Source organism: Sardina pilchardus, chromosome 10 (assembly GCF_963854185.1).
Source record: "Sardina pilchardus chromosome 10, fSarPil1.1, whole genome shotgun sequence".
Lineage (NCBI taxonomy): Eukaryota > Metazoa > Chordata > Actinopteri > Clupeiformes > Clupeidae > Sardina > Sardina pilchardus.
The window spans coordinates 31,401,190-31,426,189 of record NC_085003.1 but is presented as its reverse complement, the minus strand read 5'-3'; the positions used below and the strand labels follow the sequence as shown (position 1 = coordinate 31,426,189).

The following is a 25,000-nucleotide window of genomic DNA, read 5'->3' as shown; positions in this document are numbered from 1 at the left end:
TTGTCTGCCAAAAAAAAAAAACCACATACTGATACAAGCAGCCAGCCTTGACAAGCGGGGCCGTGGGCAGTATAGTCACACACACACACACACACACACACACACACACACACACGTACGCTAGCACTCAAACACATATGCAAACACGCTTGGACGCACACATCCACACACGGACGTATGTACACACATACATACACGCACACACACACACACACACACACACACTCTCGTGCACACGCACACTCACTAACTGTCTGGGGGTTGGGAGAGGCACTGGCAGCCGTATCAGAGTGGGGGTGGGGGACGCCTTGGCGAGCGAGTGGCAAAGACAGAGAGGAGAGCGAGGCGAAACGGAACACGAGAGAACTGGAGAGAAAGAAAGCGAAGGAATAAATGAGCGAGAGAGAGAATGCAGAGAGGCGGAAAAGGAAAAAAAAAATTAACCAAAAAAAATGACTGAAAGGTGAAAGCAGGGAGAGAATGTAAGAGGATGATGGGAGAGAAAGAGAGAGATGGTAAGATGCCGATAAAAGTGAAAGAGAGAGTAAGAAATGGATCAGAGAAAGAACGGGAAAAAAGACGCACAATTCGCCTTGGGTGGGGCTGAGGACGATGACAACGCAAATCACCAAGTACGATACGAAAGCACTCGGAATATTCTCTCCTTTTAAAAAGGCCAACGTGGTTAAGTGACCCAGTGAACCAGAGTGGCATGCAGAGAGGAACAAAGCTACACCACTCAGAAGCAGATGTCAGTCAACTCATGCCCAAGACTCTACTGCCTGTCATTCCCTTTACATCCCGTGTGTGTGTGTGTGTGTGTGTGTGTGTGTGTGTGTGTGTGTGTGTGTGTGTGTGTGTGTGTGTGTGTGTGTGTGTGTGTGTGTGTGTGTGTGTCTCACTACTGTCTTTGCACCACACCCTTGTCTCCTCAGCCGTCATGGTGGGCTGGACTGATGAGACGTGATGAAGGCGATGCTCTTTCTCCAACCCCCCCAAAATCATGCCCTCACTCTTCCTCCCCCCAAGTGACCGTCATCTCCAGGTCAGTGGAGAGAACATGTCAACCACCCCTCCCCCCCGCCCCTACGCTACGCTCATACCCCCCACCCCCACACTCCGCCTGAAACCACTGCCACATCTGCCGAGTCCTCTTCCTCTCTCTCTCTCTCCCACACACACACACACATCCGTCAAAGTTTGATTGACAGCTGCAAATGAGGATGGATTTATTACTTCCGCGGGAACTCAGGCGCCTAGATGACAAGTGTGAACAAAACCGTGGCCTGTGGAGCAAACCAAGGCTGGGGGTGGGGGTAGAGTATGTGAGTGTGTGTGTGTGTGTGTGTGTGTGTGTGTGTGTGTGTGTGTGTGTGTGCGCTCATGTGGGCCTGAGGAGTGGCGAAGGCTGCTTTTCTATATGCAAAACGACAGCGATTTCTTTATTTCAGACAAAGAAATACAGTCCTCAAAGCAAATGAGAATTAACATGATCCATTTATCTTCCCGACTTCAATCTCTTATCTCCTTTTTTTTCTCTCGCTTTCTTGCTCAGTCACTGCACCCTTTCTCTTCCTCAACGTGCAAGGAGAAGATAGAGAGAAGGAGCGGAGAGCGAGAAGAGAGAGCGAGGGAGAAAAGAGAGACAATGAATGAGAAAGAAGGAAACTAGGGAAGAGGGGGAGTGAAAGAGAAAGAGAGAAAGAGAGAGAAAGCGAGACAGAGAAAAATGAGAGAAAGGAGCGCCCCCCTCAGGCTGATCAGGGGTCCACCTCCCATCCTCCCATCCTCGTCCTCACTGGAACAGGTTCAACCCAGTTTACACCCCGGGAGCGTACAACGGAGCTATTTTTAACTGCCGGAGCTCAGGTCAGATCTCCGCAGAGAGGTGCTTCATGTGTGCCTGAGGAGAAAGGCAGCATGGAGGAGATGGAGGAGAAGGAGGAGAAATGCTCTCCTAGATACCTGCATCTCCTCCAGACTGTGGTCCCCCTCGAAATTCTGTCGAGTCAAGCCAGGGCACGAACGACGGGGCGAGTGACGCATTCCGCCCTGCTCTCAACGAAAAAAGGGGCTAGTCGCAAACCGCCATTGTTCGCCAATCGAGGGAAAATTCGATCAATTAAATACATCAACGAACGGAAGCCTGAATATAGACGTGGTATAATCAGAGCGAATGAGCAGATATGAATCCTCCAAAGCTCTACACAGGTGTGAGGAAAAAGACAGTAACCCATATAGCCAGATGGCACCCCCTTTTTTTTCTAGAACGTTCAGCCACCATTCTTCTCCTCGTATTCCCCATAGTAAAATCTATAGAGCAGAATTTATAGTTCTATTAAGGAGGGTATTGGGGGGGGGGGGTTCCCCTCCTCAGCCACGGCTCGTCTGCTTGAACCCCGGAGTGTGTGAGTGAGCACGCATGCACCTCCGCACACGCCTGTTCCACATACTGCTCAACATACATGTTTCATACAAGAGCTGGTTAGCCACAGGCAGTCAATTCCACGCGAGAGAAACCTCTTTTAAGGCTGTTATTATTGACCGCGATTACAGATTAAAATCACACCTGCTTTACCATCAAATTACATCCTGTGAAATTCACAAATAGGTGTCGCGCACTGCGGTTGCATTTACCAACAAAAGAAATCCCATTCCAGGTTACATATATGGATGCATGCATACATACACAGATACACAATTCAGTTTAAAACAGCTCGTATACATAAATATGAACATATAGATTTGTAGCTATTCAATGCATTCGTATAAGACAGTCACCCCCGCCCCCCAACCCCCACCCCTATTGGGCGGTCATGCAAGCAGGCGGTGTTCCTGCAGGCATCTCGCCCTGGATTTACCTTCGCCTGAGATGCTCCCTGCTCCAGTTAAAATGAGGCAAGGCTGACCTCTGCCGAGACCACAGCCTCTTGCTTGCTTGCTTGCTTTCTTCATCTCTCTCTCTCTCTCTTACACACTCTCGTGCTCTTCCTCTCTTTTACTCTCCATCACTAGTCTTTTTCCTCTTCCTCCTCTGTCCGTTTCACTTTAAACAATGAAGCTGGGGAGGAGGAGGAAGAAGACGACGACCCCACCCTAACCCCCTTCACTTCCTGTGTGTGTGTGTGTGTGTGTGTGAAACCGTCATACATGACCATCTACTCCCGCCCCTGCCCCCCCCCACCCATCCACTAACCCACTCCTTCACACACACACACACACACACACACACACACACACACACTAAACCAGAGGTGCTCCAATGCCTTACAAAAGCTATGGATGATGCGTATCAGCATGCATGTCTACGTACATACGTGTGTGTGTGTGTGTGTGTGTGCCTGTGTGAGGGGCACATGTATAGATAGACAGTCAGGCATGCATCCATGTATGTGACAGCGATACTCACTCGTGCTGTGTCTCAGCCTGGCACAGGGAGGAGTGGAGTGAGAGGGGGTGGAGGTGGGGGTGGGGGAGCGCAGGTAGACCGGTAGTCAGAGCTGCCGCCGCCGCCGCCACCGCTGCTGCTGCCGTCGTGTCTGCCGCTGCCGTCCGCACCCCACCGTGCCACCCTCGGCTCGGGCACTGGCCGTCCGCAGGGCTGGGTTGGCACCATGCTGGGCGCCGTCTGACCCGCAGTGCTAACTGGTGTGGGCCCTGCCCTGGCAGTGCCACCGACCCGACGCCTGTGCCTGTGCCTGCTCCTGCTGCCACCCCAGAGGCGGTAGAGTGGTCTGAACCCAGAATATGTGCCACAAGGAGGCTGACTGGGAGCTGCTTTTATTGTGGGAGCCGGAACGTACCAACTCGGCTCTGAGACGGGGGGGGAAGGGAGATGGAGAGATGGTGGGGGGGGGAGAGGAGGCGGCGATTATTCAACCTCCGCTGTCTGCCGCTCTCACTCTCTCTCTCCATCAGCCACCCCCCTCCCCCTTCTACCCCTCCCTGCAATTCTACTCTTTCAGTCCCACTCGTTTTCTTCCTTTTCATACATCTCCCTGCATCCTTCTTTCCCTCCATCCCTCGCTCTCTCTCTCCCTCTCCCTTAGCGCAATGCAATTATGGTAATGGATTTTTTTCCCCACCACCCCCCCCCCCCCCCACTCCCCACCCCACCCCTCTTGATGGCTTCCGACATCCTGTCCAGAAAGTGGGCTAATAATCCTCTTAAGGATCATGTTTAGTTAATAAGAGGCGCGCGCTGTCTGCCTACACAGCATCAGAGCGCACACACACACACACACACACACACATATACACACACACACACACACACACACACACACACACACACACACACACACACACACACACACACACACACACAGTCAGCTGAGCGAGGGGCAGGGGCTACCCGTGTGCAGTTATTCCCCCCTTCTCTCGCTCTTCCTTTCTTTCTCTCTCTCTCTCCCTCTCTCTCTCTGTCTCTCTTGGCTGCATTCATCCCAGTGCCCAGACCAGAGGGATGCCTCCAGGGTGGAGGAGGAGGAGGAAAGAGGAGGATGGGGGTGGGGGACTAGGGCTGGGAGCAGGGAAAGATGGAGGATGGAGAGACTGGAGGAGGACAGAGGGACAGTTTACACACTGTGAGAGAGAGAGGAGAGAGAGAGAGGAAAGAGAGTGAGAGAGGAAAGAGAGAGAGAGAGAGTGTGTGAGATACAGAGCGGGAAAAAGTGAAAGGCAGAGAGAGGCAGTGAGAACGAGAGGGGAAGAAAGCGTGAGAGACAGACAGAGAGGGAAAGACAGAGCGTGAGAAAGAGAAGGTGAGATAGAGCATGAGAAGAGAGAGAGAGAGAGAGAGAGAGAGACAGGAAGCATTGCCTAGTTCGCCGCCATTTTAGTTGTTCGGCTAGCTGTATGCATCCTGTAGTCGTTTCTCTCCCCTCTCTCCTCACTCTCTTTAGCCCAGTCTGCACGGTTCCTATTTCTCTTTCTCATCCTTTCCATTCTCTGACACTCTTCACTATTCCTGTCTACCAGTCCGTGCACATGTCTTCATCAATCCATTTCCCCTGCTCATTTCTTTTCCTTCCCTATCCCTCCCTACCCATCTCTCACTCATTCACTCTCTCGCTCTACCCATTTCTCTCTCTGTCCGTCTCTCTCTCTCTCTCTCTCTCTCTCTCCATCTCGCTTTGTAAACCTGTAATGGCCGCGGCGTGAGGCGTGTTCGCTCCATCTGAAGCCACAGTAAAACAGACTATGCTTGTGATCGCCCAATCGTCATGGACGGACCTTGCGGCGCATGGCGCAGAGGTCACACAAAGCAATCATATCCTCCATACAGTAATTGCATATGGCGAAACGCTCCACGGTCAAACACAGCATATGTGGGAGCCCTCGCCCACTCATGTATGTGTGCACTCACATTCACACACTCTCTCTCTCTCTCTCTCTCTGTCACTCACTCTCACACACACACACACACACATTCTGTCTCACATACTTTCTCACACACACACTTGGTCTCACATACACACACACGCACAAAGTCGCCGCCCTATTCCGTTCCCTTGCGGGATCAAGAGAGGGGTGTCTGGCTACTGTGCGCCTCAACACCGGTGACAGTGATTCCCATTGTACTGAGGCATGTCTCCGAACATACAGAGCGTCGGCGACAGCAGCAACCGCAACATAGCAACGAACAGACCGCACTCCACACGCACTCCACACCCACTGATCTTACATAACGCTGATGTATAGCGCACCAACTCTATACGTTTCTTGGAACATCCTAAAGACACGCATCCACAGACACACACACACACACACACACATACACACACACCTAGTGGACACACGACTGTGTGGGAGGGGTACCAGGGGAATAACCGAAGGAAACGGAGGCTCTGAGGAGCCCTCACGGTCGCCCATTGCGGCTCTACATATATGGGTGTGGGAATAGGATCTGACCACTGGGGAGCGGGGAGCTAAGTGTGAGCACTCAAAGGAAGCCAGAGAAGAGGCCGAGCCTGCCAGACGCTAAGTGCACTTCCCGTAAGACAGGGGAAGAGGCAGGGTCTGGCAGGCTGGGCTGGGGGATGGGGGATTTCGGCTCACGGAGAGGCAGACGAGGGAGGAGAGGAAGAGGCAGCATCAGGCTATTAGAATACGAGAAACAGCGTGGGGGTGGTGGGGGTGGCGGTGGTGGAGCAGGGGGCTGGGCAAGGGTGGGGTGATCAATAATGCATTCTGATGAGTCAACAGAGGATGCCACTTGCCTGTCTCTCACTGGCTCAACAACATGGTAGTCTGACAAACAACGTAAATTGTGTATTCGTGTGTGTGTGTGTGTGTGCACACCAGGAGGCTGTGTGATTCATATCACCATAGGATTGGATTAATAAAAGATGCAATGTAACATACAAAGGCAACTCTAGCGTCTATACGCCTTATTTTCTAGTGTCTATACGCCTCATTTTCTGAGGTTACTTTTACTCATCTGATTTTTCCACTTCAAACGATGTACTGTACTCCAACACTGTATATAGAAGCTACACTGACATCCTTGCTGGGCAATTGTAAATGTTTGCTTAAGGTCATCACTGTATTCACTTGATATAGTAAGTCTTTATTATGGTCTTCTTTCTTCTCCACTGAATATATGTGAAGTTCACTATAAAGCCCTCCTAGCTGCCACCATTTCAAGTTTAGCTTGTAAAACTGAAACGCCCATTACCACAACAATAGAACAGGAGCAGTACATCTATTTGCCATGCAAGTCAAACTGCATAGGATGAAATGGGGAAACTGAGGAGTGATCTTCCTGCTCCATTGCCTCAGCATAATCTGATGTCTAATGCCCGCCTTGTCACAACAATTCTGATCCATGAGATGATAATGCCTATAGAAGCCTAATGCACCGAGGGAGAGACAGCAGAGCTGTGGTGATGCCGAGAGGCAGGAGGGGGTCAGAGGGGCATTTAGGGGCATTTCAGTGGCATAACCCAGAAGGGCAGTGGAGTGGAAGTCTTCAATGAGCCACAATACGTGAATAAAAACATACAAGTGGGATATTATCTACGCTCAGATATCCCACTTGTATGTTTTTATTCACGTTTTCTTCCTATATCTGTACTGTGATGATAGGACAATCAGGCTCATGGCGAGAATGGATTCGGCTGGAGAAGAAATGGAGTCGGAATCTGTTGTCCTGACTATTACAATACATACTGTATATGAATCGTTGGGTGGGTTTACATTCGCCTTATTCACCAGTAGTAAGTGTACCCCTCAAGCTCCTTAGAACGTTCGAGGTGAATAAGGCGAGTGAACACTATTAATAATATGGTTGGAATCAGAATCATAGCTCAATCGGAATAAAAATTAAATTGTTTGGAATAAAACCGAATTTTAATCAGATTGAAAGGGGTACTGCATTGCGTTTTTATTTCCGATTAAACAGCCATGTATATGGTCAATGGAGTTGCCTGCTATAACTTCTCAAGGAAAAGTGAAGCAGCAGCAACTATTCCGATCAAAGATTCTCAATCTTTTTTAAACACCTGATCGCAACAGATTACGTCACATGTAAACACAGAAGATGACAAATATTCCAAATGTTCATCGTTTGTCTTTTGTCTTTGGAAAACTTGGCTATTGACTGTATACCATTATTATTCAGGGTTCCCATTCTTCCTTCAGCCTCAAATTCAAGTATTTTTCAAAGACTTTCTAAGTCCAATTCTGTACAATTTGTGGCCTCAACAACCAATAGTTTGAGACACAGATCAAGGTCATTTACAGCTACTACACAAAAGCGTTCAACTCAAGACCAACCAAACGGGCATTCCAGAAGCTCACAGACAGAAATGAAGGAGAGAGAAAGGCTTTGATGTGTGAACGCTTCTTAGCATTCTCAATTGCGAATGTTAGTAGTAATAGTGGTGGTACACAATGTGATCTCTTGCCTTTTCTAACAAATATTTTCAAGTGCTTTCAAAAACCCATTTCTATTTAGGTGCATCTTCAAATATTTTCAAATTCCCAAGCTCAAGGATTTCAAAGACCCATGAGAACCCTGTTTTCACTCCGTGTTCAGGTAACGCCTCTAGGCTTATTGCTGCAAAGTCTACAGACAAATCAATTGAACTTGTTATCGTAGTCACCTTCCAAATACTGCACTGACCAATGAATTACATATCTACCGTCTGCCATCATTGTCTGATAAAAAAAATGTTCACTCCGGATTCAGGTAAACCTCTTATTAGCTGTGCATTCCTCTGAGCAATCAGTTGAATTTCTTATCCTTTTCACTTTCCAAGAGCTATATTAATGCACGTTCAAGAATAGTGACCAAATCAAACACGACAAGAAACCTGGTAATTATGATAGCCCACTAATTCTACCCCACAACCCTCTCTGGCAGTGCAGTGTGTCCGTTGTCCTTGGCTGGGTAGTCACAGATACAGCAGACAGTGTTTCACAGGCAGAGAGCCAGATGGGCAGTGTGTCCTGTGCTCTGCTTGCTGCCACAGCCTACTCTCCTCCCAGTGGCCAGACCTGGGGCCTCATTACAGAAACATCCTAACTCTGAAATCCTATCTTATCTCAATTTAGGGTGGCATTTAGGACTTTTGGTATTACAGAAGCATGCTTTCCTAAATAGCATTTGGAAAAAAATCTATCTTAGGTTAAGATTTTGGCCATTACAGAGCCATCCTAATCCTGAATAACTCTCACTGAATTCAAACATGCAGTTTTACATTACTGTCCTGAATCCAATTCATAACTGCCAAAATTGACTGCAACAGTCTTGTTAGGCTGTTGTGTAGCCTTTGACCAGATGAGAAACATACCTGTGGGCTATTTTATAAATCCTACATAGCGAATTAAGATGTGATTTCTTGGTTATTATCCTGGGTGAATTTAACACATAAGTTACCATTTACGTGTAGCTAGCCTGGTCCTGACGAGGCTCACAGTCAGGCTAAGTTAATGGCCTGTTGTGAAATGGCCCTCTGGATGGAAGACTTCCGAGGAAAACAAACAAATGAGGCTGTTGAAAGGGCTGTTGTGGGTGAGTAGGACGCCTCCTACTGTACATCATGAAATTTGAATGACACGATGGGGAAAACACGGTGGGGAAAACACGGTGTCACGGTGAATAGATGAAACAGATGACTGTGGTTCTTTCTTGTCATAAAAGATCCAGACATTTGTTATAATAAGGCCTTGGAACCCATTGGTGTGGTCAAGTCATCTAGATGGATGCTACACCCATGGATGCTATGCATCCATTTGGATAATATATGCTGGTGGTGGGGGTGTGGCTTCACTGCAATGTATAGGAAGTGCCTCTGACATCATGAAAAGTGTCATCTTTAATTCATCTTATGCAGACAACAGTACTTCTGGTTATCTGGGTCTTATGTTTATATACACTTACAGCACACTTTATTAGGTACACCTATTCATTAACACAAGTATCTAATTAGCCAAACACATTGCATCAACTCAACAGATTTAGCCATAGACATGGACTATGTTTACATGCACTTCAGTATCCCAGTCATAAGGCTTATCCTGGTTTTGATCATATTGAGGACATGGTGTTCAACATGAACACAGAGAAACCTGGTTATTAATATCCCTGTATACATGATGAATACTAGTATCCAGCTCAATAAGGTAGCACACCGTATCCTGGTGTCTAATTCAGTCGCACGTTTGCATGACAAACTGGGATAAGGTGTATACAAGGAACAGTATCTTATCAGTATCCAAATATTTTCTTTTGGAGTTCTCCACCTAGCATAAACGGGTTACTCAAAACCGGAAAAGGGTTTCTGAAATAAGGATATGTCGTTTAGATACACCACCAGAATACTTCAAAATCCTAATCATAACCAGGATACTGAGGTGTATGTAACCACAGACAGTGTCAAAATGATCTGCTGAAGTTCAAACTGAGTGTCAGAATGGCAAAGTGAAGCAAATAGCGAAATGCCTTGTTGGTGCCTGAGGTCGGAGGAGAATGGCCAGGCTGGTTTGAGCTGATGGAAATGTAACAGTAACTCAAATAACCACTTGCTACGGCCAATGTATGCAGAAGAGTACCTCTGAATGCACAACACGAAACATCTTGGAGCAGATGGGGGACAGCAGCAGAAGGCCACTGCTGTCAGAACAGGAAACTGAGGCACACAAACAAATTCACACAGGCTCACACAAATTAGACAGTAGAAGATTGGAAAAATGCTGCCTGGTCTGATGCGTCTCGGTTTGTGCTGTGACATTAGGATGGCAGGGTCAGAATTGGGCGTAAACAACATTTTTGTTTACGCTGTTGGAACAACTATTCAGGCTGGTGGTGGTATTTTCTTGGCAAACTTGGGGCCTCTTTACAAAATAAACATTGTTTGTAGCGGAGTATGACCATGTCCATTCCTTTATGACCACAGTGTGCCCGTCTTCTGATGGCAGGATAAATGCGCACCATGTCAAGAACCTTGAACATCCCAAACTGATTTCTTGAAAATCAAACTATGAGTTCAATGTATTCAAATGGCTTCCACAGTCACCAGATCTCAATCTATTACAGAAAACTTTGGGCTGCAACTGAATGGGAGATTCGCATTAGGTATGAGCAGTCGTTAAATATATGATGCCACTGCAACTGTGTGACGCAATCACGTCAATAAGGACCAACATCTCTGAGGCCTGTTTCCAGCACCTTGATGACCATATGGCATCAAGAATGAAGAGAGTTCTGAAGTCAAAAGGGGATCAAACCCAGTACTAACAAAGTGTGGCTACTGGCCAATGAGTGCATCTTCCTACAGAGAATTACCTGACCCGATACAACCCTATTGCATAGCCTAGTGTGGGAATCACGTGATAGGCCACGCAGCATGGAGCACAGTACGCACAAAACTCCTCGCTACGTTCTGAAGGGATACACCAGCACACACACACACACGTACAGTAAGCCCACACCAACACACAGAGGCGGTGAGCTCTAATCCGCAGAGACGCTTCACTGAGCGCGGGTCTGACGAGGCCTGGAGTTCATTTAAACAGTTCAATCGCAGCTCTATCTCTGGCTTCTTTAGGTCTCCCAAGGTCGGACACAAGGGCAGTCAAATACAGAGAGAGAGAGAGAGAGAGAGAGAGAGAGAGAGAGAGAGACACCATCCGCCCTCCCTCTCCACCCTCTCCGCCCAGCATTCCTCCACCACCTCTACATCTCTGAGCAGACAGGGCTCCTGTGCTGAACTCAGTGCACTTACACACATATGTGCGTATGCACACGTGCACAAGCACACACGCACAGGCGAGCACGCGCGCACACACACACACACACACACACACACACATACACACACACATGCATATGCATACGCACACACATACAGAGAGAGGAAAAGGGATAGAAAGGAAGAAAGAAAGAGAAAGAGAGAGGGAGAGAGCGCAAGAGAGTACAGTATGCTGTCAAGGGCTACATTAGCATTATTCATATCCACAATATGCACCCTGAATATGAGATGTAGGACGGGGGGGGGGGTTTTGAGTGGGCGCTAACCATCAGGTGATGCCTGAGAGTCCCTGCAATGACAGCATGGCGAACCTGATCGCCTGGGACGCATGAGCGTGCCATGAGTAAGGGATAAGCGATGACACAGAGCTCCGGTAGCGGGAATAATGGAAGCTACGGCTGGTAATACGACCTCAACTCCACGCGTCCACAAGCCAATGAGTCCATTATTACGCTCACACGACACTTACATGCCAACGTGCTGATATAATATACATGTTTTCATGCCTAAAATGGGACTTATTTGTATGACTGCAGACTTCTGTCATGCATGGGTCTACTGTACAGACTGCGGCACAATTGGGAATTCAACCCAGCCATCTCTATAACGTGATGTAACACAGCTGTGAAATGCTTACTGAGTGAGCGGAGAATGGACCTCGCGTGAACCCTGAAAGCTGCTCGCCTGTGATCCTCCGCCCCTTCAGAGAGAGGAAGTGTGATGACTGCACCATCACGGGCTGGGTCTTTTTCAAAAGGCCTATTTGAGAAGCACACAGACTGGGACGTGGTCGAGACCTGGCCAGTACACAGTAGAGACTGAAGAGGTATTTTTCAGAAGTCTTGACGAGTTCCACTTAAACGTAGGCTATTGCTGATATACATCTCTAGTTCATATACACAAAAGCGACTGAAAAATGAATGACACAGTTGTTTAAGACAGAAATCTAGGACATAGCCTTAATTTCACTTGGCACAAAATGTCCTCAGCCATAAAATGAAGGCCAAAGGCAGTTTGATAGAAACATGAATAATTGGATTGAGAGGTCAATCGGCTTTATCTGTGAGGACAGAAATTACACTGAGGCTTCAGCCACAACGCAATATCATAGCAAAGAAAATTATAAATTCAGAGCATCACTTCAGACCATTCCTTCAGTCCTTGCCTCCCTCCCTCCGCAAAGTAGAGATACGAGCCTCACACTGTACGTTCTCCGCATAATCCTTGCTATTAACCTTTACCGATTATGGTGCGATTTCCAACACTCCAACGTCTAAATTTAAGGACATCACCCTTTGAACAGTGTATGATTATCTGACAGCTCGTCCCCAGGCTACAGTCATGCTTATGTATCAACTGATCGGCTCTGGTAGTGCTTGTACTGCCATCTTGAGTACAAACATGTTATTGCAAGTTCCAAGTATATGAAATGAGCTAATGATTCTGATAATCAACATTAATAATTCACATTTCACAAATTGCTTCTCAAGAAAACCTTTTTCTACTAACAGTCAGAGAACACAGCCAGATCCAAAGCAATTTAACTCAAATCCATGCAGAGAGGTACATTTAGGCACAGATGCTGCTGAAAAGCAATTACTAAACTCCCCTCCTTACACAAATACTATCAGAACAATAGTTTCAGGTATCGTAAATTGTCTCTAATAAATGCTGGGCAGACATACTACATATGTTGCTGCTTATGTAGTAAGCAGCATATTTTTGCACACAAAACCAAGTCCAAGTTGGGTTCTGAAAAGTACCTTGAGGCATATTCATATGCTATGGTGCTACAAATACAGTAGGTTCTACCTACAGTTCTGGGTAGCAATTCACCGTGCATGCAAATTTGCAATATGGATTATACCAAAGAAGATGAAAACAGTAGAACGACAATCATATTCTACTCAATGTTCCGTGTTAAACAAAGGAAAAGCAAATCATCCTACTGGAGCCATGACGATGGGTTCTGTTTAATATTTGATTCCCCATGGTCTTTAAAGAGACCCTATGCAACTTTTTCATAATCATAAAATCGCTTAGAAATCGTTGTTTTGCTTGACTGACCAGTTTTTATCGAAAATAGTAATATTTCCTCCCGCCCCCAGTGTCCCTATCCGCTATTGCAAACTTGCAGTTTGTTCAGGAGACGATCGTTCCCTGTTTACATCTGGAAGGCTGAGACGCATAAAGAACAAGAAGAACCACGCTTGCAATTTATATATTTATATATAGCCTATATATGTATAAATATACACGCTAAAGCTGTCGGGGAAGCTCTGCAGAGAAATATGCAAGCATAAAACGACCGAAAATGAAAAACGAAACCGAAACTTAAGATGAAATCGCCAATCCTGCATAGTTTCTCTTTAAGGATCAGGATACATTCATAGGTTGACCAGAACACTGAAATTGATATCCACAGCGATAAGTGTGATATATCTCTGAAGAGCAGGACGTTATGAGTGCTGTCTATACTACTGTAGTATTTCTCAGATTCAGAGTGGCAGAGGGTACTGTAATTGGGTATGTTTGGTTGTCCATGCATCGGTGTGTGCGCATCTGCTCACATAATCTCAAAGAAATTGGTCCGATTTATGGTGATATTTCAGTCTGAAATTATGACCAATTATAACAATAAGGGTGAGAGTCCCCTAATTTTTCATGTTGTATCTGGGGTTTACCTATGGCTCCCAGCTCAGTTTCTGCAAGGATTTTAGTGTGAAACAGAATGCCTGTCAAGCTGTACAAGTCCATAGCCTTTCTCTGTACTTCACCCAAGAAGTGTTGGCACATATGAAGGGCTGTGGATGTGTAACTAGCCAGGTGGCACATAGCTGTGCAGTATGTTGTGTAAATCTCCCTCTCATTGCCTTCAAGAGTCATACTAGTGACAAAGCTCGCAGCCTGGGCTGTTAGCTCAATTTGCTAGAACATCAGCCCCACTCCCGCTCCGAGGTTTACAGGTTTGAGTGCGGGCGAGTGCAGGACTGAGCTGCGCGGTAAACACAGCGCAGGTTACAGATGTGGAGCTGAGGAGACACTGCCTCACCTGTATGTCAGTGTCCTTCACAGGCTCGAGGGGCTCAAAGGTGGTGGCTGCACTGAGGCTCTCCAGTCGCTGGGAGATGTGGAAGATGTCCAGGCCCCTGGAGCCCAACAGGATAGACCTGAGGAGAGAAAATAGAAAGAGAAATGTTAAGCATTGATGTAGTTTAGTTACACACAGACAAAAAAGACAAAAATTAATGTGAAATGAGTGGCTATAACATTGATTAATTTTTGCGATATTATCTTTCCATCTAAACAGCTTAAAAGACAAAAAAGTAATCCTCACAGCAAGGTTACAATGATAAATTGAGTCAGGAAGTGTGGCAACTTCTCAGGGATATGCTGGACAATGGCACCAAATTCTTTTTGGTATCTCATTGGGTCCTAACTATACAGGGGCATTTGTCAAAAATGTAAATAACAGATTCCAAAATAAAACTTTCCTAATTGTTCACTTGCATTAGTAGCAGTAGTAGCAGCAGTAGCAGTATACCTTTATTTCATTTCATTCTCATAAAGTTCAGTAAATGAATCCCTCATTTACGATGAAGCTGAGATTACAAGGCCACAAATAAAGCTATACCACATAGTAGAGGAACAGGAAGGTTCATTACATTATAAAATAGCTAATACTACTGTAACATGAGATGAATAGATAAAATCATAAAATAAGTTAAATCAATAATGAATAAAATAAAATAAAAATAAACAATAACACAACAATAAAGACCATAACATTTTGCTAAACCTATCTAAAACTATGTATTTAATGTCTTTAGAACACCACACATATCAGATGTGCCTAATGTTGAGTTCCTCCTGTCTAGATTGTTTAACATTAATCACTCCTCAGAAATATTGCAATATCATTTGTCTATCGACTGACAGTGAACCTTGAGGTAGCCAACATGTTTTGCATTATAAAAGCCTAAGGTAAGCTGCCTCTAGACGACATGATTGAGCATATAGTCATATAATATGACAATCAACTGTGCTGGACATTAAGCGTCTAAAGCGTTCAAATGCATTAATTTCCTATACAATAAGTGGTCACTCATCTCTAGCTAACATCTGACTGATGCAACCACTTATATCTGTCATAGCTGAAAGAATATATGACAAGAGAATGAAAATGGTTGATAGTTCTTATGTTGTACTTCTCAATTGAATATCAGCAGATGTATCCATCCAATGAAAACAACTCGATGCGATGCTTGACCACAATGTCACATCTATCCATTGTTGATTTCTATGAAGAAGACTTGACTCCCTTCCATCCCCTCGGGACTCAAGTTGTCAAGATTCACATATTGTCACATATACTTGCAATCTAGTGAAATTCGTGTGCCAAATAAACAGTAGGGTAGAAGGAGGAGGGCGACTATCAAACTATCAATAAATGTTCACATTATGCAGTCATTCATACTCTCACTCACTCACTCACACACAATACTTGCACGAAAGCATAGACTCACGCTTTGACATCCGCGGTGTCCTGAGAAGTTCTTGTGAGTGTGCGGGCTCGCAGTCTCTCTCCAGCCTGCTGAATCTCCTGGAGGTTTCTCTCGACATGAGGCAACTCAGATACGGCCTCTGTCTCCGCTGCAAGTTGTTCTGCCTGTTGCAGAAGCTCCTCAAAGCCCTCCGCGTCCATTGCGAAGACTGTCAGGGACCCCCAAACAGTATTGGTGTGGTATTATGTTAGTGGGTGAAAGCGTCGTTTTTACAACAACATCTATTAACAATTCAGAACAGTGGCATCACAGCATAAACATTCAGCAAGATTCAACTGAAATTGAAAAGCTAACGGGGAAACAAGCTGTCAAGTAGGATACGCAAATGCTAGCTAACCCAAGGCTAAATTAGCTAACCTTACTCACTCGCAAAGCTACTGTTAAAGCAAAACATGTTAGGTTTAAGTTACACTAACTTTGTAATAAAGTGAACAGCTACTGCTGAAGTTACAGCAATAAAGTCCTGACCAATGAAATAATGTAGGACTACAACTGACTGGCGAAGTACCCTAGCTAACTTGTAGGGTAACATGCGCCCATGCATTACCAAGGGCAATAGGCTAGCTAACAGTTGCAACCGGCCATGAGGTATAAAGCCATATAATCAATACCGAACAATAGTTCATATCTGCTGATGTATGTGTATGTACATATTGACTTACGTCAAGAATTGACTTTTTGGTTCCAATTTCGCTGTACACTTCCTAATTGATTGCTAAATTTCAGTTATCCTTCTGTTCCCGGTATTAGCTTACAAGCAAAATAGATACGCTCCCGGTTCTCTGGAGCGTGCACACTCATTGGTTCAAATTTCCCCGTAAACTCCGCCCACGTTTTCTACGCAACATTTTAAAATGGTACGACACCGTTACCACAGACCTTCTGTAGTTGTAGGCCCACGTCTTTCACCGTCGATGGCCCACGTTTCTATTCGAAAAGCTTGATTAGGCCTATATGTACGATTAATCAAGCAATAGAAATTAATTACATAGGAGGCTATGCCTATGACCGATGGATACTTTTAGATAGATACTTTATTGATCCCCAAGGGGAAATTCAAGCAAAGAAATGTTATTGACACACAATGTTGATGGTATTTTATATATTAATAAATAAATAACTATTTGAAATTACATTTGCTTTGTTTTTCATTGGCTGTTGGCTTTTTCAACCACTTTTACTACAACTAGGACTTGCCAATATAATTGCTCCTTCCAAAAGGATCATCTGGATTCTAAAGGGTTCACCCCGTTCACAGTAGAATATGAACTTATGATGCAACTCTAAAGGAATGGTAGCCTAAATCATAGGTAAAGTAGATAAAGTTCAACATCACTGTGTATGATCCTATTTCTGCCCTTATCTAAACATATTTATACACCTAAATATTTATCAAATGCTACTAAAAATGTTCACGTTGATATTACTTTGTTACTGATATAATCTAGGCTTTTTCACTTGATCAGAAACTTATTTAACTAATTTGTTTATATAGCCTAGTTTGAACAAAAGCATCTGCCAAATGTCATTTACAATCCATAAGATTGGTGGGGGAGAACCCTCCAGTATCAAAACAACCTTTTTACTGCAATAACATCTTATATAAGGCATATAAGGCATCAGTGATTAGGCCATTTCACACCAAATTGAACCCCACCACAGATTCTCAATATCCACCCGCAGACGCCTACACGTTCCTGCTAAAGTAAGGAGTGCTTACAGTAGGGCTGCCTCACTGAGAAATTGCATGGGCTCGTTCACACCCTTTATCCAAATTGCATTTATTCAGATTTAACCCCCAACCCTGTAAACTGCCACAAAACAGAAATGTACCCATTTTTGGTAGACAAATCACAGGTGTCATCCCAGTCCTCTTAGTAGCTTTTTGAACCCAGCCTCTCAAAAAAAAACTGAAGTGTTAGGTTTGAGGGTTTAAGACTTAAACAGAACATTGATATTCAGCCCATGTTTTGGCCTAGACCTACGTGACAACCATTTTCACACTGGTTGTTAGGATCCTTAAAGACTAGTTAAACATTAAATCAGATTAGGCCCACATGTTCAGTCTACCACAAAGTACACATCAATATAAGGACAAAACACCAAATTGATATTAGACATTTATTCAACATAAACGTAAAAAGACATGTTCAATGACAAAACACCTTCTAAATACAAGGCAGCTTAGCATTGAGAAAGCACAAGAAGTCACGTTGGACAAATAAAAAGAAAAGACAAAAAACCATTCAGGAATCTGCTGTGGCTCATTGACAGCAACTGGAATCACAAGCGTTGCCCTTGCACACGCATCCAGATGCGCACTTGCTACAGCCGGATGGACAGCAGGTGCAGCAGCCTGTGAAAAAGGCAGACAAGAAATTCAGCCAAACCAACGGAACTTGGACCGTGAAGGAAACACTACTAGTTACAATTGGACATGTCCTGGTTAAAACAATGAAATCCTTTCAGAGAGATTCGGACAAGGTCATATCTATGACACATTCAGCATTGTTTTTAGAGCATCAAGAAGGGTTGCAGATAAATTAAGAAAAAAGGGAATACTCACTCTTCTTGCAAGAGGTACACTGGCAGTTAGTGCACTTGCAGGAGGTTCCGCAGTTGCAAGTCCCAGCTACAGAGAAAAACAGTCGTTTTTACAAAAGAGCGTCATGGACATTTGACAAGGACGAATGCCATTTGAAAATCGTTGGAAAAAATACGTGACCAAAGAGGGTAGGTTACTTACTCTTTGAGCATTCGCAGGGATCCATTTTCTCAAAGTTTTCCTTCTTCCAAAAGGCTTCCAAGAGTAGAGAGTAGGTCGTCACTTCTCGTCTGTGAGTCAGATGAATGTAATGATTAGATTCACGCACGCCTTGTTTTATAGCTGGGGACACCAAGAGGCTGAGTGCAAAATTGTTTTCAGCTGCACACGGTTTAGGCAGACGACAATCACACAGCATCACCGCGTGTGAAAATCATTAAGCAATCATCATATCATCTGCACCCCACTCGCTTCGTCTTCAGCTTATCGTGTTATATAATGGATTGCATGTAACGACTGAATATTAATTGCCTCCTATTTAGCCATTGCATAACTCTATTGACACCACGCTGTAGTATTTGTTGTTGTTTTGAACTGTGTTGACATTGCTGATATAACAAATGCATTGAGGAAAAATAAGCCTATACAATTAATAGAGAGAAAACTTGAATATAACTTTAGACTCACTGAAATAGTTAAATATAGCCCACTTTTAGATCAGCCTACATAGCCAAATCGTTTGCTGTAGCCTTTTACCGTTCAGTATTGGATAATCAAGGCTACTAACTCATATTGAACTCATTGGACACGTGGGCACTGGACGTTTAAACTTTTTTAGGAAACACAGAAAGCCCATCTCCAATCACACGTAGGCGACTATTTCAACAATACTTTGACATTCATTGTCACCCCTTTTGTCATTAGCCTAATTCCTGGAATTTGTGGCAAAGGCAGTGGCGCGCCTCTGCACACGACCCTACTTCCGATTCAGAGGCTACATTGTTGGGAAGGGAACGTCTGCTGGCCGTGTCTGCGCTCGGTATGTGCTGTGGGCAGAACAAACAAATCACAAGTGAATCACTTTGCGCTCGTTCTTTTGCTCGTGGCCAGAGTACTTTTCCGTATTCTTCACCCCAGTTAAGGACATCACATGCAGCTAAAAGGAAAGCCACGCTTATGAAAAACTAGTTTTGTGTGTTGTTGGCCACACAGGGCGATAAAAGTGGTGTTGGTGTACATCGTTTAGACTAATCTTATATTAGACAATATCGCCACAATTATTTTATGTTTAAATATATAGGCTATAATTAGTTTCGAAGTCCGTAAGATTTTAACAGCAAGATAGCTGTACGTCACATAGTCAGCTGAGGCTTGACTATGAGGGCATGTTCACGAAGTCTTGTAGTTTGACTGTGCTGTCAGCCCACTGTGTTTATTTGACCAGAAATGTATCCCTACTCATTAACAAGACACATTTACTGATTTTCTCTACAAGAACAAGTATTAATATGAACGTAGAGTGCACAATCTGAAAATCAACTAATTGTGAACTAGGTCTAGCCTACTATGAACTGGCTTAATCTATTTGCGTAGCTTTCTAGTCCGCTCACCTGGGTTAGTGAACACGCCCTGAGAAAACCTCCTCTGATTGCTTGAACTGACTTGAACGCATCCTTGCCTGCATCTGCACAGTCCTTATCCCCAACTTATTTCTGCCATAGGTTGGAAGCTTGGTAAGATTTTTTAATGTAATAGATTGCCAAACTGTACATGCAAATGAGGTCAACAATAGCGTGCAAGACGTTTTGATAGAACGTGTGGTAAATATTTGCCAATTGATTAGCTGAGCTAGCTAGCTCAGTTAGCATAGCTCAGCTAACGTCTAGTTTTAGAGATTCAGCATGTATGATGTACCTATTGCTAATGTTAGCGTTCGAAGATGTTCATGATCTACTGCCTGTAGTTGTACATGTAAATCCTACAAATATGTTAAACATACTAAATCATACATTACATTTGTGCAGTTGGGTGAAGCTGGAAAGCAAAAGACAGGGATTATGGTAGAAGCTTTGACAAGCGGCCATGCGTTGCTTAGTAACGCACCCCCTACCGAGTGCAAAGCACAAATAAGCGCATTATAGAATCTAACATTAGGGGAGCTCGCTAGATCAACCTGTAGCAGGCTAACTAAACTTGAAACCTATATTTTCCGTACATAGACTTAATGTTCTGTCCAGTCGGTCTATGTACAGCATTTAAGAACTGATTCTAAACGTCCAGCGCATTACAGGTTGAGGACCTCCCGAACATGTTTAAACGGAGTGAAATCGAGCAAGATCCTACCTGGCATTTGGATTGGCAAATATGTTGCCTAAAATACTGCTCATTGACAAATCACTCTTACAAGATTAATTAGGGGTTCTCAGCTGATTCATACACCCCTTTAGTCTGTTATATGTCAACGTGACTGTTGAAAGTAGATAGGCTAATCTCTCAGTGTTTTACTTGTCCCTATTTGTTTTTGTGCTTCTAGGGTGGGTGCCATCATGTTGGTGCCAATCTTTACCCTAAAACTGAACCACAAAATCAACCCACGCATGGTGACGATGGGCAAGTTTGATGGCATCCATCCGTGTCTGACAGCAGCCACACAAGCTGGGAAGGTATAGTTGTGTTAAAATATATGGGGGGAAATACCAGTTAGCTATGTTCAAAACTAGAATTAGGCTAAATGATTGATGTGTTTTATGTATGGTTATCTTTTACCCAAATGTGAAACCCCTAGTTCTATAATTACAGTGACACAGCACCATTTCCTCTGTTGCTACTATTCCACTCTCCTTCCAGGTGTTCATCCACAACCCCCACACGCGGGGCCAAAGGCAGGCTGCCCATCGTCTGAGCCAGAGCGCCCAGGACTCGGACATCTCGCTCCTCAACATCAACCAGGCAGTGAGCTGCCTCACGGCGGGCTCCCTGGGGCCCAACACCACTGGACACACCCTGCTGGTGGGCTCCCAGACCAACCTGCTGGCCTACGACGTGCATGACAATGCTGATATCTTCTACAGAGAGGTGAGAGAGAGTGATTGAAATCCTGCTTGTTTTCGGCTGATTTAGAAATGCAGTCTGTTGTATTTCCAAACAAATTTCTTGAGTGATATCTTTTGAGCTGCTGAGCTGTTGGCTTTTAAAATGCTTGTGGGAGAGCCCCATTCTAGGCTAAGAATGATCAATTTCAGCCTTTGGCTGTCAATTTTCTGTATAATGGGACCAATGTATCTAATAATTATGTAGGCTAATTCATATTGATAAAGGTATTTTGTATTATTTGTAAACAGGATAACTTGTGTATTATGTCTTTTTGTAGGTGACAGATGGGGCAAATGCGATTGTTTTGGGGAATCTGGGGGACATTTCCTACCCCCTGGCCATCATTGGGGGCAACTGTGCCCTGCAAGGCTTTGACTACGAAGGGAACGACCAGTTTTGGACGGTACAGTCCACCTCCGTGCTATTGTTTTAAAGTCCTTTGTTTGTTTTACAGAATACATTACACAAATGAAATAACAACAATATTTTAAGGGAGATCAATGATATTGCTTTTGAACAGATTACTTGTAATGTTCTCCCTGGCTTGTCATTTTAATGGCATTATTACTACTATGTGATTTTAGAGAAACAATGGATAGGCTATACATTGTTATGTAATAATCTTTTTTTAAAGTATATCTTTTGGTCTTTCAATGCCATGAAAGTGATGGGACAGTGGTGAATGACAAGAAGGGAGTGGGAAAGAGTGCCAGGGTGGGATCCGGAAAGGACCAGGGGGCGGGAATCGAACCCGGGTTGCCAGAGTGACGGGTGCAGGTGCCCTGCAGCCAGTTGCTCCATGGCTATTGTGTGCCGTGTGCAGTTCGTAGAGTGAACGAGGTCGTTAACAGGTTGCAACATAGCAGTTGCGCAAGGGACATTGAAGTTAAGTCTGTGAACTTGAGTGTTTACATTACTTGTTATCTCTGATAACAAGTTAGCCCCTTCTGAAATAAATGAGATTTTGTTAAGAGTGGACCGAAATGTTTGGTTCAGCAATCAGTACATTATTGCGGTAGCTAAGTACTTTGACTTTTGACTTTCATGTTCCTACAACTTACCAGCACCTAGTAAAATTATTGCGGTAGCTACTTTGACTTTTGACTTTCATGTTCCTACAACTTACCAGCACCTAGTAACATGAAGTAGCTGTGGACAGGGATTTTTGTTTTTAAATATTTGTTTTGTTTTTTGACATGGATTTAATTATATGGGTGTATTTTTCACCAAAATTCTGACTGTGATTTTGATAGTACCATTATTGCATGAATCAAATGAAAGTCTCTCGAGACGGTTCTAGAAACATCTTGTGAATTCCTCCATACTGTCATAAAACTCTGAGATGATGTTTACTTCATGGGTGCAGGTCACGGGAGATAACGTACGGTCACTGGTGCTGTTTGACTTCACTGGCGATGGGAAGAACGAGGTGTGTTTTCACGATCATTAACTTATTATTGGACTTATGTGCTGTGTTTATAAAGTTGAGCAGTTGTGACAAAGCTGATCTGTTTTGAAATAGCTTTCTCTCAAATCCACCTTGTGCATGACATTTCTATATCATTTTTTGATGTTGTTTTCTTTTCAGCTTGTTGTTGGATCTGAAGACTTTGACATCAGAGTCTTCAAAGAGGATGAGTTGGTGTCCGAGATGGCGGAAAATGAGGTACTGTGTTTTGCTAAAATGATGTGTCATACAAAGGGACATTCACTTCTCTGTGGTTGGCTGCTGTGTGCAATTCTCATAGAAAGAGGGAACAATGAGTGCCTCTTGTCTCTGCTCTCTCTCCCTGCAGACGGTCACGTCCCTCTGTCACATGCACGGCAGCAGGTTCGGTTATGCTCTGGCCAACGGCACTGTGGGAGTTTATGACCGCACTGCCCGCTACTGGAGAATCAAGGTACTGCAGCGCTGTGAAGTACACTGTTCTTTGTGTCAGCATTCTGGAGTAGCTGGCACAATTGTTGAGTAGCCTACCTCCTGATGACTAATGTAGTGTCGCAGGGCAGCAGTCCTGTGATGCCCGATACATTGCAGGACAATCATAAACAATACATTCCGATATCTGTGAGACTTCAGAAGAAAGCAAAAACAGGAATTATGTATTTATTCCAAGTTCAACAAAGTGCAATCCTTGCACTGTCTGTCATTTTCTCCCTGTACGTTTCTCTGTTTCTACAGTTCACTTCCTCATACATTTCATAAGCACTGTTATGAGAAATCATAAAGTAGTGGGATAAGATGATAATGATATCAGTATATTGCCCCACATTTGGATACATTTGAATGATTTTGTGCAAACATTCCATCTCAATGGTAACTCTCTGTACAACTTCCAACATGTTTGCAACTAACTGGAACATCTCTAGGAATAATGCAAGTTGTCCAAGAAAGAGTTAAGGCCGGTGCCCACTGGACACGGCGTTCAGTGGTGTGGGCTTGACGTGCAGGATTTTAGAACAGTTTTCTAACCCTATGCGACGGCCACGCAGCAGATGTTTCTAGTGGGCTTTGCTCTGTTAAAAACAATGGAGTTCTAATTGTTTTCTTGTGACGTCGCGCCGCGTACTTGTCAGGTGGGCGCCAGCCTTTACTCTCTTTTGTTAATGATGAACGTCACAACCATTATAGTACATTACAGCATTATAGCAGCAGTAATATTAAGATTATATGTGTCTATTGTGGAAACAAGTATGTGTATATCTTGATGCTTGTACATATTCTGTCAGAGGGTGCATAAGACGAGGAGATGAAAGATTGAGACAATCTGAAACAGTTTGCATTTAACAGTTAAAATTGAATTTTGCCAACACACCTTGTCATATCCTGTGAATGCATTGAATGCATGAATGCATTTCATAGAAATGATTTTGCAAAAAGTCTGTGCTTGATTTTCGAACGTGTCAAGTAAGCATTTCCTCTTTCACCTCCAGTCCAAAAATCATGCCATGAGCATCCATGCTTTTGACCTCAACGCTGATGGAGTCGTGGAACTCATCACTGGGTGGTCCAATGGGAAGGTAAGGCCAAGAGAAGTCAGCCTATGTGCAAGGCTCAATGATGTATGCAATGCATCCTTTATATTCTTCAGACATGACTTTCAGAAGAAGAGGCGGACTAGAACGACACTCAAACAGACCGCATTCCTCTGCTAAGGCCAACAGTGATTCCTCTTTTTTTTACAGTTAAAAGCCCTATTCGCACGGGATTAGTATTACCTGTGGACCTTTGGTGATTTGTGATAATTGCGGAGAATGCCTGAGATCTTAGTCCCGTGCGAATGTGCCATGTCTGTAATTTGTAAAGTGAAAATTCCGCTGCAAATTACCTACTGTATTTCGCCAAACACAGACATCCGGTGATAATACTAATCCCGTGCGAATCTGCATCTCAGTGATTGCCATTGCAATTGCATATCTTTTCTACTTTCTGCGTTGTTTTCGGACGTTAGCATACGACATATCCGGGTGTAATGTCAGTGAAAATAGAGTTATTTACAGACTTTGCTTATCCCGTGCGAATGCGCTGCAAGTAACAC

The 25,000-nt window shown here is 44.2% G+C and overlaps 3 protein-coding genes across 6 annotated transcripts in view; 1 reads left to right on the top strand and 2 right to left on the bottom strand.

The window, feature by feature from the left end:
- Window positions 1-16,607, bottom strand: part of nup93 (nucleoporin 93) — a 33,646-nt gene extending 17,039 nt beyond the window's left edge. For both annotated transcript variants that reach the window (XM_062547713.1, XM_062547714.1), the window contains exons 1-3: window positions 16,486-16,607; window positions 15,785-15,971; window positions 14,311-14,428 (exon numbers count right to left, since the gene is read on the bottom strand). In XM_062547713.1, the coding sequence (XP_062403697.1) occupies window positions 14,311-14,428; window positions 15,785-15,963 (297 nt within the window). In that variant the 5' untranslated portion in view covers window positions 15,964-15,971; window positions 16,486-16,607. The remainder of the gene's footprint in view (window positions 1-14,310; window positions 14,429-15,784; window positions 15,972-16,485) is intronic.
- Window positions 16,608-17,930: 1,323 nt separating this feature from the next.
- mt2 (metallothionein 2) lies at window positions 17,931-18,719 on the bottom strand. Its single transcript, XM_062547705.1, has 3 exons — window positions 18,570-18,719; window positions 18,390-18,455; window positions 17,931-18,179 (listed from the first exon to the last, which is right to left on the bottom strand). Exons 1-3 carry the CDS (start codon window positions 18,592-18,594, stop codon window positions 18,088-18,090), a joined length of 183 nt encoding a protein of 60 aa, XP_062403689.1. The 5' UTR covers window positions 18,595-18,719; the 3' UTR covers window positions 17,931-18,087.
- A 450-nt stretch (window positions 18,720-19,169) lies between these two features.
- The window catches only part of bbs2 (Bardet-Biedl syndrome 2), a 13,669-nt gene continuing 7,838 nt past the window's right edge, over window positions 19,170-25,000 (top strand). The window contains exons 1-8 of one of the 3 annotated variants that reach the window (XM_062547702.1): window positions 19,170-19,407; window positions 20,902-21,031; window positions 21,216-21,443; window positions 21,739-21,864; window positions 22,828-22,890; window positions 23,050-23,127; window positions 23,258-23,362; window positions 24,396-24,482. In XM_062547702.1, coding sequence (XP_062403686.1) covers window positions 20,915-21,031; window positions 21,216-21,443; window positions 21,739-21,864; window positions 22,828-22,890; window positions 23,050-23,127; window positions 23,258-23,362; window positions 24,396-24,482 — 804 coding nt within the window. In that variant the 5' untranslated portion in view covers window positions 19,170-19,407; window positions 20,902-20,914. Of the gene's footprint in view, window positions 19,408-19,950; window positions 20,102-20,901; window positions 21,032-21,215; window positions 21,444-21,738; window positions 21,865-22,827; window positions 22,891-23,049; window positions 23,128-23,257; window positions 23,363-24,395; window positions 24,483-25,000 lie in introns of those variants that run through there. The other 2 variants (XM_062547701.1, XM_062547704.1) reach the window with 2 other exon arrangements.